The sequence below is a fragment of the Excalfactoria chinensis genome, chromosome 6, assembly GCF_039878825.1.
Source record: "Excalfactoria chinensis isolate bCotChi1 chromosome 6, bCotChi1.hap2, whole genome shotgun sequence".
Classification (NCBI taxonomy): Eukaryota; Metazoa; Chordata; class Aves; order Galliformes; family Phasianidae; genus Excalfactoria; species Excalfactoria chinensis.
Genome location: NC_092830.1, coordinates 14,058,393 through 14,074,116, shown reverse-complemented (window position 1 = coordinate 14,074,116; position 15,724 = coordinate 14,058,393). Strand labels below are relative to the sequence as shown.

Sequence of the window (15,724 nt, the reverse complement as noted above, 5' to 3'; positions counted from 1 at the left end):
TTACCAGATTTGAACTAAGGTAAGAGGAAGAAAATAAGAAAAAAACATATCTAGGATATTTCACGGATTTACGATTTTTTTATTTTTTTTTTATTGCTATTTCCCCTTTTTTGTGTGAGGGAATTTATTTATTTATTTATTTATTTATTTTGGTGATTGTTTAAGAAAATAAATTCAGATTATCCATTTATAAAGATGAAATCACTGTCACACCAGTGAGTGGTGCTTATCTGTCATTTGGAAAGCAAATTTAGTGCATTTTCTGGGAGGGCCTGGGATTAGAATTATGCTTTGTAAAAGTGTCTTTCTGTCTCTTACCTTTCTAAGCTCGTTATTTTTAAATAGAAATTGTTCCTCACAGACCATGTAACTGAAGTAGTATTCATAGTGTCAGAAAGACCAGAGTTCTTGAATTGTTGCTCTTAAACTTGTACATAAGCAAATGCTGTTTCTGTGTCATCTCATGATGCGTCAGGGTGGCAGCACTGTGTTTTGCAGTATTGTACACTTAGTTATTTTTCTTTGTACCTTGGATGGAATTGTGAATAATCCATCTTTCCTTATCTTCACCACTGTTCTTGTTTGCTTGTAGGCGTTGTTGTTTTCCTAGAACTTTTTACTGGCTGGGTATCTGTGGCTGGCATAATGAATGCTTGAAAAATAAAAAAGAATCCATTTTAAAAAGATGATACAAAGTGATAAACTTAATTTCTTTAGGTAAATGAAAGAGGACAAGTTATCCAGTATGACAGATTTTATATTCATGAAATACAAGATTTGATAGATATCAGAAATGACTATGTCAACTGGGTCCAGCAGCAGGTATTTGGAATGGTAAGGCTTCTTTTGCTTAAATTTAATCTGTCCCCTCCACCTTATGTTTGGTTTTGTCTTTCTATGGAAGCCTGTAGATTCTTTAAATACGTACACTTTGTTTTCATACAAGTATGATGATAGACAGTGATAACGAATGACTCAACTTATGTCAGGTACTAGTTATAGAGGATGTGTTAAGTAGATGTATTTCTTGTAGGGTATCATTCTTAGGACTGACACCATTTAGCATTTGAATGGATTAGTTAAAAGGTGACTCAGAATGCTATCTGTTAAGGTTTGCTGTATCAAAAGTTAGGGAAGTGATAACTCTTGGTAGGGCAGCATCTCAAATAACCTGAGTCATCATGTGAGCTACGTTTGGTCGGAGTAATCAAAACTTAAAGAAAGCTGAATGTGTCCTGGAAAACTAAGTCAGGAAACAGAGTAGGGAGTTATAGGGAACAGATAATGAATATCCTATTCTACTTATCACTGCGTAGCGATGAGAAGTGAAATAATTGTTTATTGGATCTGTAAATAGAAGAGTGGGAGGAGTAAATGGCCACGCATGGAAGCAATCACTTGGATAAGATTTTGATGAACAGTTGACTTCAGTTTTGAAAGAACAGAGTAGGTTCATGTACTTGCTTTGTCTACATAAACATAACTCTTCTGCAGTGGTATCTAGAAGGTCCTGAAAAGGAAAGGCCTACTTTTGCTCTGTATTTGATGAATACAACACAAATGATAGCTTGTCTACTAAAGAATATAAAACTGCTAAGTAAAATAGCAACAGCAGGAAAATTGGGGGGGCGGGGAGGGGAGGTTGTAAGGAAATAATGAGCTGATATTTATAGCCATCGGAGCTTTGTGTCAGCCAGGCTTTTCAGAAGAATAATCAGTGCTTGAGGTAGGTGGCTGACAGAGATAGTATAGTAAATGAGATATGGAAGGTGTAGGTAAATATTGCAAGGTCTTGGAAATAGAAGCAGGTTGTACATTTGGAATAGAGTATGCTGGTGAAGGATAGAGAGAATTAGACAAGGCTGTGACCTTCACAGCCGCGCTTTATGTAGATGCAAACAAATCAGAATTGCATTTGTCATGATCAGGGAAAAGAATTCTGAGATACAGGAAAATGAGAGCTGGAAAATGGATTTATTTTAAAGTTCAAAGCTGCATTTGTTAGTCAAATCAGAAGAGTTGAGCAGGATCTTTACAACAGTCAGAAAATGCTAGATACTGACTTCCCTTTATTCATTTATTATTTTGTCATGTATGTGTCTTTAAGTCCAATTACGATGATTTATTATAGAGATGAAAGAAGTTCCATGGCACTAGTCTTGTATCAGTGTTTTGGATGGCCTTTTCTTGCCTTCATATCCACTAGTTTCATGTGCTTTTGATTATACAACAATAAGAAGCCCTACTTGCCTATTGAACCACTAGTAATGAATCAGAATTTCTTTTGCCACTGTCATATTTTTATTGCCATATCTTGAGACAAAGCTGTTCATTCAGTTCCTTGAGTAAAGTGCGGAAGGAGAAATAACAGGAAAAAAAAAGTAAAAGAAGAGTTCTTTAAGAACGGAAGAAAAAGGAATGCTGTGCTTTCAACAAAAGAGGAGTTGGGGAATGTTAAAGTTACTGAATAATGTCCTTAAAGGAGTTAAAGGAAAAAGTGTTTTAGAAATAAATACAGCAACTAGAGTACAGCATTGCGTAAATCTACCTGTGGGAAATGGGCTGCCTATTGTGTTTCCTTTAGGAATCAGAGATACGTAGAGAGCACATATAACAGGTGATGTTATTTTGGCCATCACTTTGTCTGAGCTGTAGGTGTCTACATGTTGCAATTCAGAGTCTCGTGTATTTTCACATTTCATGTTTATTTATTTATCCACCAAGTGCATGACTTAGTTCCTTAGCAGAGTTACCTAACTTGTTCTGAATGTCTCCACACGGGCATAGCAATATATATTAGCTTGTCTCAAATTGCAAAACTCAGTTGCTTTTCTCATATGCGGTGTCATCGGTCTAAATAATTGAAATTTAATGACCAATTTTTCTGTTATCTTAAAATTTTTACTCATTTAAAATGTTTTGAATTCAATGTGACGTGCTGTAATCACTTTAGATTGAAAATGTCTGTGAAAGCAAATGTCATGTATTAAGGTGTGGGAATAATCATTTAAGAGGTGTTCTGATGCTCCCTTTTAAAAGCATATATAGGGTGTTGAAAGGCATAGTTGTATTTTGTAGATTAATTACAATGCTTATCAGTTTTTCAGTAAACATTCTTTTTTGGGGGGGGGAAGATATAGAAGATATAGCTAAATAATTCTACATCAGAGATGAATAATTAATGCAGACACTAATGCTGCTTTTTCATCTTAATTATTGCTGCCTTTGTGCAAATGCTGTCATAGGATGTCAACCATGGATTAACTGAGGTAAGATGGGTTGCAATCTGGTTTCTTTTCCGGAATGTAAGGAAATCAGAAACAGGGCCGAGGATTGTGTGATGTGTTCCATTAGGAGTAAAGCTTTAACTTGTTAGGACTGTGAACTCAGAAGGTTTTTTTGGGGCAGTAGTATGTAATTCTGTTGCAAATTCAGAGCAGAGTTTAAAAACAAAAGACTTGTTTGGTGGTAGCTACTAGCTGCAACAAAAGGAGTGGACTTAAAAGGAGTGAAATTAAAACGTGTTAAGTGGGGGTGGGTTTTTTCTTGGCTGAAATACTGAACTATTGAACATCTACTTCGCTTCTTCTGAGATATTTCAGGTCCTCTGTTGACAGCAAGTGAAGATTTATTTCTCTTTTCAGTAAAATAGATATATTAAATGAATATAAATTTGTTTCTTTAATTGTGGTTCTGGGTTTTCTTCAATAAACAGAATGATGACATGGTTCTTCTCATTCTAGTTAACAGACATGCCTGTTACCATTTGCACGTACCCATTTGTTTTTGATGCTCAGGCAAAGACAACTCTTCTGCAAACAGATGCAGTCATGCAGATGCAGGTATGAGTCAGTTTTTTTTTTAAAGATTTAACTTATTTTGGGTTTAGTTGGAGGCTTTGGAGGGTTGGTCTGCCTTTTTTGGTGTCCTCATTTGTTCCCCACTCTGCCAACTCAATCCTCTTCTCCATGAGAGTAAGGGATCTGTTTTTTTCCTCTAAGTATGTACATGGCAGAAGCTGGTAGGAATCTCATTGAAATAAAATTAATCTTTATATAAACATCCATTGAACTTTTTCCCCTTTTGTTAACTGGATGTATTCTTTCACATTAGCCCCAAGTAATAAGGTACAAACAAAACCAAACAATAATTAAAATCACTTTTTTAATAGCTCTTTCATACCAAATGGGCTTCATTTTCCTGTTAGATAAAATGCATTTTTTTTAGTGGGAGGAGGGAGGTGTTATGTTTATTTTTTTTTTCCTTTTTGCTTCCTTTTGTTATCCAGAGTATTTCACTTGGAATGTCAGACGCTGTATTCTGTGTCTTCCCTAAGTGTATTAGTGTTGATGAGACCAATTAGTGTTGATAGGAATCTTAAGTCACCTACTGACAATTACATTTTATTTCCTTTTTCCCCTCCCAGATGGCTGTTGATCAGGCTCACAGGCAGAATTTGTCTTCTCTTTTTCTGCCAGTATTTGAATCTGTTAACCCATGCCTGATACTAATGGTGAGGAGAGACAATATTGTAGGAGATGCTGTGGAAGTCCTAAGGAAAACAAAGAATGTAGACTACAAGAAGCCTCTGAAGGTACTGCCAGTACATACTGACCTGAGTGTCTTTCACCGATGAGATAGTAATTGAGAATATGTTTTAGACAAATGTTGCTTCATGTTCTTTCTTAATTGTACACTAATCGAAGTGTGTGTTTCAGGTTATTTTTGTAGGGGAAGAAGCTGTTGATGTTGGCGGTGTTCGCAAAGAATTTTTTCTGCTCATAATGAGGGAGTTGCTAGATCCCAAATATGGAATGTTCAGGTATTACGAAGAGTCCAGGCTGATCTGGTTCTCTGACAAGGTAGGGTGCAATCAGCAGTCACGAGTTTTCTTTCAGTTAAAATATTTTGTTAATGATGTATGAACATAGGAGTTTGTGGTAGTTTTATTTTGAGAGGAGAAGCTGAAGGAAGTCATCTTGAAAAACTGCAATTTTTTCCACTGCTAGATCAAAACTTTCTCCTTTTTTCTTTTTTTTTTTTTTTCTTTTTTTTTCCCTAACCTCGTTCCTTACCTTACTCCTTACCATTTGTCCCCAGTTGAGGTGACACTTTGGTAGGAAATGCCAACTGAGTCCAAAAGTAGAATTGGAGTGGAGGAGAAAATTGATGTGGCATGTCAAACCTCTGTTTCGTGCGTTCATTTGCATTTTTTGGCCCACTTTTTGGTAGTCACCTGGTTGTACTTGCTTGGAAGTTTTGATCATGGACTCTTTAGTCCTCTCTCAGTGGAACACGCTAAATAACTGTAGTTAGCACTTGCTTAGATCATTGTTATCTAGATATTAATGTTTCCACAGTTGTGTTCTAAGCCTTAACTGTTTAGTCCCAGGAAGTCAACAGTGAGCTCCTCACCTCTCCTTCCCAATCAATTTAAATTAAAATATATTTAAGTATTGTAATAATAACTCACTGATAAAAACAGAATCTTTATACGGTAGTTTCAGCAGCATTTATCACTTGGAATACAAAACATGTTGTATCTTAGCTGTTGTTTTAATATGCATAACTTTTTTCTGGACTATAAATGATTAAAGTAACTTGTTTTAAAATATTTTGTCTGTTTTCTGTTCTTAGACCTTTGAAGACAGTGACTTGTTTCATTTGATTGGTGTTGTCTGTGGGCTAGCAATATATAATTTTACTATTGTAGACCTTCACTTCCCTTTGGCTTTGTATAAAAAGCTGTTGAATAAGAAGCCATCCCTGGATGATTTAAAAGAGTTAATGCCAGATGTTGGCAGGTAAGCAAGAGGAAAATGAGTGAGATTAGGAATTAGTTTTGAATTCAACGCTTTCCTTTGAAGGGTTAAAGAAAATACATGCCGTTCACACAGGATAAACATCTCGGAGTAACTTGTAGTTATCATGCCATTTCAGATGTGTGCTGTTGTTAAACAGCTGCTTCTCTAAGTGTTTGATTTTGATATTCATCTCTTTGCTTTTATTGCCCTACAAGAATCTTTGGAACTTGAAAGCTTTGAGATTCTACTATTAATTTTATAAAATAAGTGTGAACATAATTTTTAGTTCTGTATATTTTGATTAATCTGAGGAGGAAGCGTTTTTGCTTATTTCAGAAGCAAGTGCTTGCTAAATAATTGCCCTTGAGTAGGGATATGGATGGAAACAACAGGTAGGATTTTCAGGTGGAGTTAGATTGCCTCAGCGTTATGAATGCAAAATCTTTTCATAGGTCAAGGAGAAATTGAACAAGATAATGGGAAACACCATCAATGGTTAATAAGAAATTAGCACCTCTGTCTTGGGAATCCTTCCCTGAACTGAAGCTAGACATTGGGGTATTAATCTTCTCTCTTAACTCCTGGAGACAATCAAAAGGAAACAACAGTACAAATAATAGGAAAACCGAACCATTGTTTCTTTAAAGCTTTGCTTTCTATACTTTTGAAAGCAATGTGATTTGCCTGAAATTTCGCAGCACTGCACTGCAATTCAGCAAGCTATTAACCGGAATATAATAGTAGAACTTTTTTGTTCTCCTCTCACTGGTACATTTACTTTGTAATTTGTTTTTCAGGGGAATGCAGCAACTACTAGACTATCCAGAGGATGACATAGAAGAGGCATTTTGTCTTAATTTTACTGTAAGTTTTTCTTGACTTTGGAAGCTTTGTTTTGTTTTACTAGTAGAGCTTGTACTGTGTATTACAGCTTCATCTGATGGATTGCTTGGGCAGAAGTATTGGCTGCTGATTGTCCTGAATTTATTTTTCTGTGCTTAACATGTTAAGATCTATCTGCCATTCACTATACTGTTAACTAAAAGATGGGAAGAAGTCCTCTACACAGTAAATAAAATTAATACTATTTGTGTTTTAAATAGATCACTGTGGAAAATTTTGGTACAACAGAAATTAAGGAACTTGTTCCTAATGGTGCTGACATTCCTGTAGTCAAACAAAATAGGTGAGTGTTCTGGATCACAGAGTAGTTCAGTGTTACTGTCTGTTGTGGGAATGTAACTGGGCTGCTATAGAGATCATTTGTCAAGTTGCTACACTAGTGATGGGACACAAAGATACTGTTGCTTTTCCAAGCTGTTCTCTTATGTATGTTGTAAATAGCTGTTGTGGTTAGACATCTAAGGTTGCTTAGGATGCAATATCTTTTTTTCACTTTGGCCTCAGGAGTATTTTGAAACTCTTTAGTGCCCATTTGAATATGCAGTCTACATGTCAGGTCAAAAACGGTTCTGCAGAAAGTTACTGAGTCACTGTGAAAACATCAACTTAGATGCTGTTATGTGAGGACTCTTGGTATGTGAAATACCATTTCAGAGAAGTCTTCACTTTGTACAACAGATACATTAGTTTATTATCTAGTGTCACTGTCTAATGAGTACATAGGGTGTGGTTTTCTCCTTCTTTCATGGGTTCTGTTAATTCTGTTTTATAAAAGCAGCTTCTCCCACCCTTTGTTCCCCTTCTGCTCTTGGAGGATAGGTAGAATATTTCTGGTACTCTTGTCTATTTGTGCAGAATATTATTACTTATCCCTTGTTGGTCTTCCCCTTCATGTATTTCTATCGGTAATCTTCCTGTCTTCTATGAGCTTTCACTTCTTCCTTGAGTGAAGGGAGAATCAAATGGAAAGAAGGGTACACTATGTGAGAGCAGAACATACCTAGGCTGTATGTTATAGGAAGGGAGAAAAAGCACCTTTGGGTATGTTCTTATCTCTGTTCTGCATTTTGGGCAGTGTTTTCTGTGTGTAGCTAAGTCCCGTGTAGAGGAAAAAGCAATGAGAGAAGATTGAAAGCATCACAAACTCTGTGCAGTGACAGTGCCTTCTTCTTCCTGACTCCTCATTACTGGGAGAGAAAAACATTGGTTCACAGCTCCAAGTGTAGTGGCAAGACTGAGCCGCTTCACTGAAGGGAAAAGCAAAGAAGCACAGCAAGCATCTAATAATGTTGTTAGGGTCATGTCTTACATGGATCAGATTTTTTTCTCTTTAATCCTTGTCTGGTAGTTAAGGACTTCAGTGCTTTATCTTAAACATGATGTTTTCTCCAGAAGTTGTTTATTTCTGTCACAAAGTGTCTGTGAGATTGGAGTTGAAATATGAGAAAAGGTTTAGGGTGTCCACAGAATGTGTGCTTTGCTGTCATCCCCAGTTGTCTGATGAAGTCTTTTCTCTTAGGGCCCAAATATTCCATGATTTTTTTTAACTCAGTTTGAAAAATGTTCATGCAGAGAATCATGATGTTAATTAGTTTACTTCTGTCAGTTTTCTCTGGAGAAACCTTTGTCTGGTGTTAATATTCCACAGCATGCTTAAAATAGGGAAGATGTGTTCTACAGCTTAACAATAGCGTATGATCAAAATGAGCTTCAGTGTTTCTTTAAATTATTGGTGATGTTATTCAAATAACTGGAGTCACTGTGCCAATGCAGAAGCTAACAGCATTAACTAGGATCCTTTCATAAGTAAACAAAATTATAATAAGTATTGTATTGGGAGATTTTAACTACTAGCTTCTGCTGAAGATGGTGTTTGCAGTAAGAGGAGAGAACTCCTGGTACTGAAGTGTGGATAAGACAATCTGTTTCTCAGTATCTTAACTTCTTTTCCCTGATTTTTTTAAACGTGTAGGACTCAAATGTCTACTTGAAATTGATTTTCAGCTTCTGTGCACATATGGTGATGCTTTATAATAAAATCAGAGCAAAGCCAAAATACACCAATTTTGGCATCAGCTGGCTTCAGTGTACAAGTCCAGGTCTTTGAGTGTGTTGCTGTTCAGTCCAGTTCACTGTGATGGGTGCAGTGATGCCAGACATCAGTAGCACAAAACACTCTTGGTTTTGTCTTGTACGTTACTGGCTCTGTCTTGGAAAAAAATGTACATTTATGTGCCATTTTCATTCAGGTCATCTTCACTGTGGCTGTAACGTGGAGCACATAATAGCCTAGGATCCTTTTTGCTCAACTTCCCGTGAAGTTTTCTGTACTGAGATGGCTACTTGTTTGTGGATGGAAGGGTGACACGTACTTTTGTTTTCTTCTTCTCTCAACATAATTGTTTTTTTTCTTTGTACAGGCAAGATTTTGTAGATGCGTATGTGGATTACATCTTCAATAAATCAGTAGCTTCCTTATTCAGTGCATTCCACGCAGGCTTCCACAAAGTATGTGGAGGTAAAGTTCTTCAGCTCTTCCAGCCCAGTGAGTTGCAGTCAATGGTAATTGGGAACACAAATTACGATTGGAAAGAACTGGAGAAGGTAAAAAAACAAACAATGTAGCTGGCTTTTTGTTTCATATATATTTATATATATTTAATTTCAGGATGCAAAAATAATCTCAAAGTATTATATTAAGCTCTGTTTTCTCTATTAGCATGTGGTATGTGAGTGCAGCCTTTATTGGATAGACTGCATAACTGAGAATCTTCTCATTTTTAGTTGTCAGTGAATAAGGACACTAAAATATTATTTATTTTCCTGCTTAAAGTTTTCTCATCTAATTTCTGAAGGAAATCAGAGTTGGGGGGAATAAAGAGGAAGAAAAATTGCACAGAATCGAAAGGCAGTTGTGAAATTAAGTTAGAAGGGAAAAAGTGAACAAAATGCATACAGCTGATATAAGTAGGTAGTTCTGGTTACTGAAACGCAATGTGAGATTTTGTTACAACTTCTCTGGAATTGAGGCTGCTTTGAGGTACGTCCATTTGTCTGCATAGTTGAAATCAGACTGAAGAGCTGAAGAAATTTGACCCAAGGAGGTGGCAGTGGGTCACTTTCAGAGCAAGTATCCCTTGTCACAAACCGTGTTGTTTATACTTTATTGCAGCATTATCCTACTGAGAAGTAACTTAATTTCCTACTCATTTTAGAATACGGAATACAAAGGAGAGTACTGGGCAGACCATCCTACTATTAAAATATTCTGGGAGGTTTTTCATCAGTTGCCTTTGGAGAAGAAAAAACAGTTTTTGTGTAAGTATTCAACAGTACTTTACAGAAACTTCTAACTGAACAGGATCACTGATTTCAGGTGCAATAAGAATGGTAACAATGTGATTAACTTCATATGGAGGGGAAAAAAAAAAAATAAGAGTAGGAGCAGTTGATTATAAGTTTGTCTATGACTTTCATGAAGTTGTCCTGAACAGTTTTGGGTGGTTTATAAGGCTGCAGAAGGCCAAAGCGGCATTTAAAATAAAAGAATTGCCCAACAGTGTGAGCTACTGGTGGCATCTGTCTGCTGATCACAATTTTTTCCCTGTGATTTGAAATCAGGTTCATGTTCTCTAGTTTTGTCACTGTAAATAGGTAGAATGGCAAAGTTATAACTGGTGGTCAGTACCTAAAGATACTGATGTGAGGGAAAATGTACAGGCTAAGACAAGTTAGGGAAGCTTCTTGTGAATGAGCTGATGTTGAGAACCACTTCCTTACTGAACAAACTAATTCAGGATGCTGAGAAGTACACTAAAGGTAAAGCTAGTGAATTTTAGGTAACCAATTCTGATCTTGCCTGTCAAGGGCACTGGTTTCGTATGAGAGAATGAAATGTTTTCCTGTGTGTACAACGTGTTAGGTTACAGTGGAGGTTTCACTTATGCAGGCTGGAGATCAGGCGAAGTCATTTCTTGTTTTCAAGTTTATCTGAAAAGTTTCAGCATGAAAAGCTAAGTACAGCTGGAATAATGGAGAACTATAAATAAGAACTAGAACAGCCTATGTGGAATACATGGTGTTTTAACTGAAACTGCTTTCAGGACTTTGTTTGTTTTTTCTTGGCAGTGTTTCTGACAGGCAGTGATCGTATTCCAATCCTTGGAATGAAGTGTCTTAAACTAGTCATCCAGCCAACTGGAGGTGGAGAAGGTTATCTTCCGGTAGCTCACACTTGCTTTAATCTTCTTGATCTTCCAAAATACACAGATAAAGAAACCCTAAAATCTAAGCTGATCCAGGCTATAGATCACTACGAAGGTTTCAGTTTAGTATAACTTCAGGAATGAGAGATCTGTGTAAAGTGGGATCATTAAACTAACTTCTTGTGTCTTTTTTTGTGGTGGTAAATTCAGTGGATTAAATGATGGAGATGATAATATAATTGATTATTTGCAAGATGTTAAGTGGTATGGATATTCATTGGAGCCAAAAGAGGGGGGAGGGGGAACAAAAATGAGGAGCTGTCTTAATAAATCTTGTACAAAACCATGTTGATTTTGCCATCTTGCAATAAAATGAGAGTATTGTGAGTGGGAGTCAATTTCACTAACATGAATTAACATTTCATCTTATGCAGACAATTTGGCGTGTGAGTGCATGAGAGACTTGCTTAAGTTTTTCAAATCACTTAGTAAGAATATTTAGGTCTTTCCCTGATAAATTCACTTGGTAACTTTTCATTTTGTAAATAATAAACTTTTGTGATAAAATAATTATGTTCCGATAGCAGTATGGTTTCTATTGCTTGTAATTGAATATGAGCTTATTTTATGGCTTTTAACAAAAAAAGTGACTACTCTGATTTCTGAAGATATATTTTTCTGGTTTGTTTTAAGAACCTTAATAATGAAAATTATTGTTTGAAAGACATTCATCTTCACAGTGTACAATCCAACAAGTTCCGTGAAGCAGTCACTTAATGCTGGTTAGAAAAAAAAACACAACAACAACAAAAAAACCTGACAACAAAACCGCATCAAAAACCTGCATACAATGGCATTTTTAATACATGGATGGACGAGCTGACTTAATACATTGCTTTATTTTTAAGGACTGATTGTGTAAGTGGACACAGTTATAAAAGAGGTTAATTTATCACTGGGAACCTCTGCAGCCATGTGTCAAGAATACAGCTTAAAAGAAAAAAGATGCTCCCGACAGTTGTTGCTGTCAAGAGGTTAAACGTTTATTTTTAAATGCTGAAAGTGTAGTTTATGGTTTCTAATAGAATTTTCACTTTTTTCCAGATAAATGCATTTGAAATAACTCTTTAACACCCCTTTCCCCTTTTCTTAAGATTTTATTTTTAGTATAAATGCCATGAGACAATTGTGCTTAGCTGGACACTTTTGGAGTTGACTTTCCTTCTCTGGTTAAATTCCAGATTGTGTGGTGTTAATGCATATGATGTGACTTGCAGCTGTGAAACAAATATTTATTTTTTTTAGATTTTTAAATGCAGTGACAAAAAAAAATAATTCAAGCTATAATAAAAGTCTTGAATGAAAACCTTTGTTGACTGATGTGTATGGATGCTTGCATCATGCGGCAGTGACGCATTCAATCAGAGGGTAACTTGTGTATGCAGTAAATCAAGTATGCTCACTTCAAAAGTAGGGAAATTCATTCATTAGAATAAATTGTTGAACTTGTGATTAGATGTAGATATACAGAGCAGTCAGTGCAGTTAAGAGCATTCTTTCGGTAACTGTTTTTACAGCATTCTGATGCAATGTAATCTCTAATAATTTCTTTACGTGCAGCCTTTATATCTCATCTTTTCCAACATGTGTTACCTGGCTGGCAAGTTCTCCCTGATGTGAAATACGAGAATGTGACAAATGCTGCAGCAGCTTAATCTTACTATGCGTGGGAGAAAGGAAGGGAAAAAACAAGTACATTATGCCTTCATTTTACCAGGTAATATTAAAACCTCTGAGATTATGGAACACCAAACGTGTGAAGGCAAGTACTTGGAAATTAGGAAGTGAAAAAAAACCATCGAGCTGTCTCTTTTTCCATTGTGTATCATTACCTGAGTAAATGCTGTTTCTTCCCCTGCTGTCCATGGGACCCCGCCTTCACTCAGTGCACGCAGTTGATAGGTGCGTTATTTTTCTGTTCAGTTGTGCAGGCCTGATTATAATGCATAGCATGTAAACCCAGCACTATTTGTTTTCTGTTCCCTATAGGCCATTCTGCCATATTGAATCCTTCATCCTGTTGATCTGAGAGATTAGCAACAGCCCCTTATTCTGTAGATGAGATAGTTGGAGACAGAATTCAGTCCAGTTATTGAACATTTATTTATTGAACATTGTTGACCATTTGCTCAATTTAGGATGTGCTAGAAAACTTCAGATGTCTTTCATCTTGGAGTTGTAGTTAATGTTTACTAAAACTGCTGTGACAATTACTGCATGTTTCTCCAGCATCGGAAAGACAGACGTGCTCTCTTGAAACTTGAGTGGAATTGGTAAGCCTTGTGGGGTTGGGTGATGGATTAAATTTCACACAGAAGGAAGCCCACTGACAAAGCAGGGTGAGAGTCGCATTCCTTGGGACTGCACTAACCTGAAACATTTTTGCACTTTCAGCCTTGATTCTATCCACCTCTGCAAGAAATGGAGTTGGATCCTACAGAGGAGGATAATAGCTGCTAAACACTCCTGATTACGGTGCAGGTGTTAGCTCGTTCAGTGCAGTGAAACAGGTGCTCTGTTACCAAACATTACACAAGGTAAAAGACTTTTATGCAGTACCAGAACAGTGACTAGTCCTTATGTTACTTCTGTCACACAGGTGTTAGTACTTACCTTGTTGTTAGGTCTGCTAATGGTCATAACAACTGTGTGAAGGACTTAAGCAAGCATTTAGCTTTGGCTTGTTTCCTCTGGTTAGAGAAAGTGAGTGGCTGAAGTGTTTTCCCTCCTACTTGGATTAAGTGGCATTTTGCGTACAGTATTCAATGCTGTGCATCATGTGAGGAAGGAGAAACAATTAACTTCCTGCTTAAGTAAAATTGCCATGGTGTTAAGGAAGAAAGATGCTTTCCTCCTGGTCCCATCTCCAATTAAGCAAGGAAAGCCTGTAGGCTTTCAAAAGGATCACGTGAACAACTGGGGGAAAGTAGTATTTTGGGTTCCAGTGGGAATGTTTTACAGTAACTAAAAATCTCTGAAGTGGTGTAAGGGAAACTGTTGATCACAGCCTGAACCTCTGATTAACCACCTGAGGCAAGCAATGAGTCAGCTGTGGGAGCACAGGTGAAGGTAATTCTCCCAGAAGAGTTGGAGCTTGACTCCACCTCTACTAGATCCCATTTAAGGGCTGACCACCACTAAGGTAGCATCTCTTTCTGGAGGTTGCTCCTTTGTGGTGTTTTTATGGTGAGCCTCAACATTGGTGAGCATCCATCTCAACTGAAAGCCTCAGCACTGGTGAGTCTTTTCTTAGATACCCTCTGGCTATCCTTTTACTCTGTAATTACAACTACATACTTGTATTATTCCAAATATACAAGCAGTTTTGAAAAGAGGATTAGCATTCTGATAAGCATTCAGAATGACTGTTGGAGGATGGTTAGCTGGATCCATCTGCGTTATGTTTACTGAAGGAAGGTTTGTTTTCGTTGTAGCAGTAGATGTACTGCAGCTGTCACAGGTACAGAACTGCAGATTGCAGCTGTGTGACAGAACTACACGGACTGTTGTACTTGCCTGTATCACAGAAACTTGCCCATTGTTTTCCAGGGGAAAATCAAAGGGCTGTTGCTCTGAGCCAGTGTAGAAATATTAAAACAGAGCCCTGCTTAAGCACTTCATAGGAGTTACTACTATTAAGGTGGTTACTAATGTATACAACGCATCAAGGTGCAGAATTCCACTTGAAGGTTTACGTTCCTATGAAGGATTCCAGTTCATTGCACTGCTCTACCTTGCCATGAGCTTGGTTTATCCAGGAATGAACGCAGTGTGGTACCATCAGTTACAAATAGCTGTAGAACAGAGCTTAATAATTAAAGGCATATGAACTTTTGCAGTGTGAGGCAGAAGGATTTGACTTCGGAGGCCTTTGCAGAGGCTGGAAGTGATTTTTCCTTCTCTCTCGAGCCTTGCTGTTACAGAGCAGAGGTGGTGGGCTGTACTAAAGCCCAGCCTCCTACAGAAACGATTAGCCAGATGGTAGGGCTGAAACTAGTTTGTTTGTGCCTTAATTCTGCGTAGAGGCTGCCTAGGTGTGCTTCCTAAGCCGTGCTTTAGTACTCTGGGGGTTCCTGCCGGCAGGTACAGCGCGCGGCAAGGCGCGGGGCTTCAGCTGGCCGTAGGTACGGGGAGTGCGCGAGGCCGTACCTGTGCCTGAGGGAGGAGCCTGGAGGCACTGCCGCTGCCTGCGGGAGCCTTCGGACGCCTTGCTGGCGGGTAGCCTCGTGTCCCTGGCCTGCCCTGGATGCTTCCCTTTCTGGAGCCTGTATTTAAATGCAGCACAACTGGGCGTGTTGGGGGCGGCTCTCGGGGCCGCTTCTCGGCGCTGGGCGGTCTGTCCCGCTGGATCCCGCTGCGGAGGCGGTAAGTGTAGCGCTGTTGTCGGTGACTCGGTGGGCCTCTTCCTCAGCCGCCCGCGAAGTGTGGGAGAGCCGCTTTGCTTCCGCCGCAGTTTGTGCTTGCTGCTCTGCTGCCTCCAGGCGTTAGGAGTGGTAGACGCGGGTAAAACAACCGCGAGAGATGTCTGTGTGTTGTTACAGAGCGCTTCAGTTGTGGCTTTCAGGAATACCCGTGGGTTAAGGGCAGTTTGTCGTTACTCCGTGCTGCGCGGCACTGGACGAGTGAAGGAACTGAGGGTGCGTTGTCACAGAGCGCTGTTGTGTGTGTGCTGAGAAATTCAGTCGTTGAAAGATGCGTGGTGGTGCTCAGGGTGTGCTCTATGCTGCTGGCTGTCAGTGCCAGTCGGTGTCA

General features: G+C 38.3%; 2 protein-coding genes across 4 annotated transcripts in view; both read left to right on the top strand.

The window, feature by feature from the left end:
• The window catches only part of HERC4 (HECT and RLD domain containing E3 ubiquitin protein ligase 4), a 30,985-nt gene extending 18,704 nt beyond the window's left edge, over positions 1-12,281 (top strand). The window contains exons 16-26 of one of the 3 annotated variants that reach the window (XM_072340145.1): positions 718-834; positions 3,246-3,269; positions 3,744-3,842; positions 4,427-4,594; positions 4,719-4,862; positions 5,638-5,804; positions 6,602-6,668; positions 6,908-6,990; positions 9,128-9,311; positions 9,923-10,025; positions 10,836-12,281. In XM_072340145.1, coding sequence (XP_072196246.1) covers positions 718-834; positions 3,246-3,269; positions 3,744-3,842; positions 4,427-4,594; positions 4,719-4,862; positions 5,638-5,804; positions 6,602-6,668; positions 6,908-6,990; positions 9,128-9,311; positions 9,923-10,025; positions 10,836-11,044 — 1,365 coding nt within the window. In that variant the 3' untranslated portion in view covers positions 11,045-12,281. The remainder of the gene's footprint in view (positions 1-717; positions 835-3,245; positions 3,270-3,743; positions 3,843-4,426; positions 4,595-4,718; positions 4,863-5,637; positions 5,805-6,601; positions 6,669-6,907; positions 6,991-9,127; positions 9,312-9,922; positions 10,026-10,835) is intronic. The other 2 variants (XM_072340146.1, XM_072340147.1) reach the window with 2 other exon arrangements.
• A 2,845-nt stretch (positions 12,282-15,126) lies between these two features.
• The window catches only part of DNAJC12 (DnaJ heat shock protein family (Hsp40) member C12), a 31,171-nt gene continuing 30,573 nt past the window's right edge, over positions 15,127-15,724 (top strand). Inside the window, exon 1 of the mRNA XM_072340100.1 lies at positions 15,127-15,337. Within this exon, the coding sequence (XP_072196201.1) occupies positions 15,219-15,337 (119 nt within the window). The 5' untranslated portion in view covers positions 15,127-15,218. The remainder of the gene's footprint in view (positions 15,338-15,724) is intronic.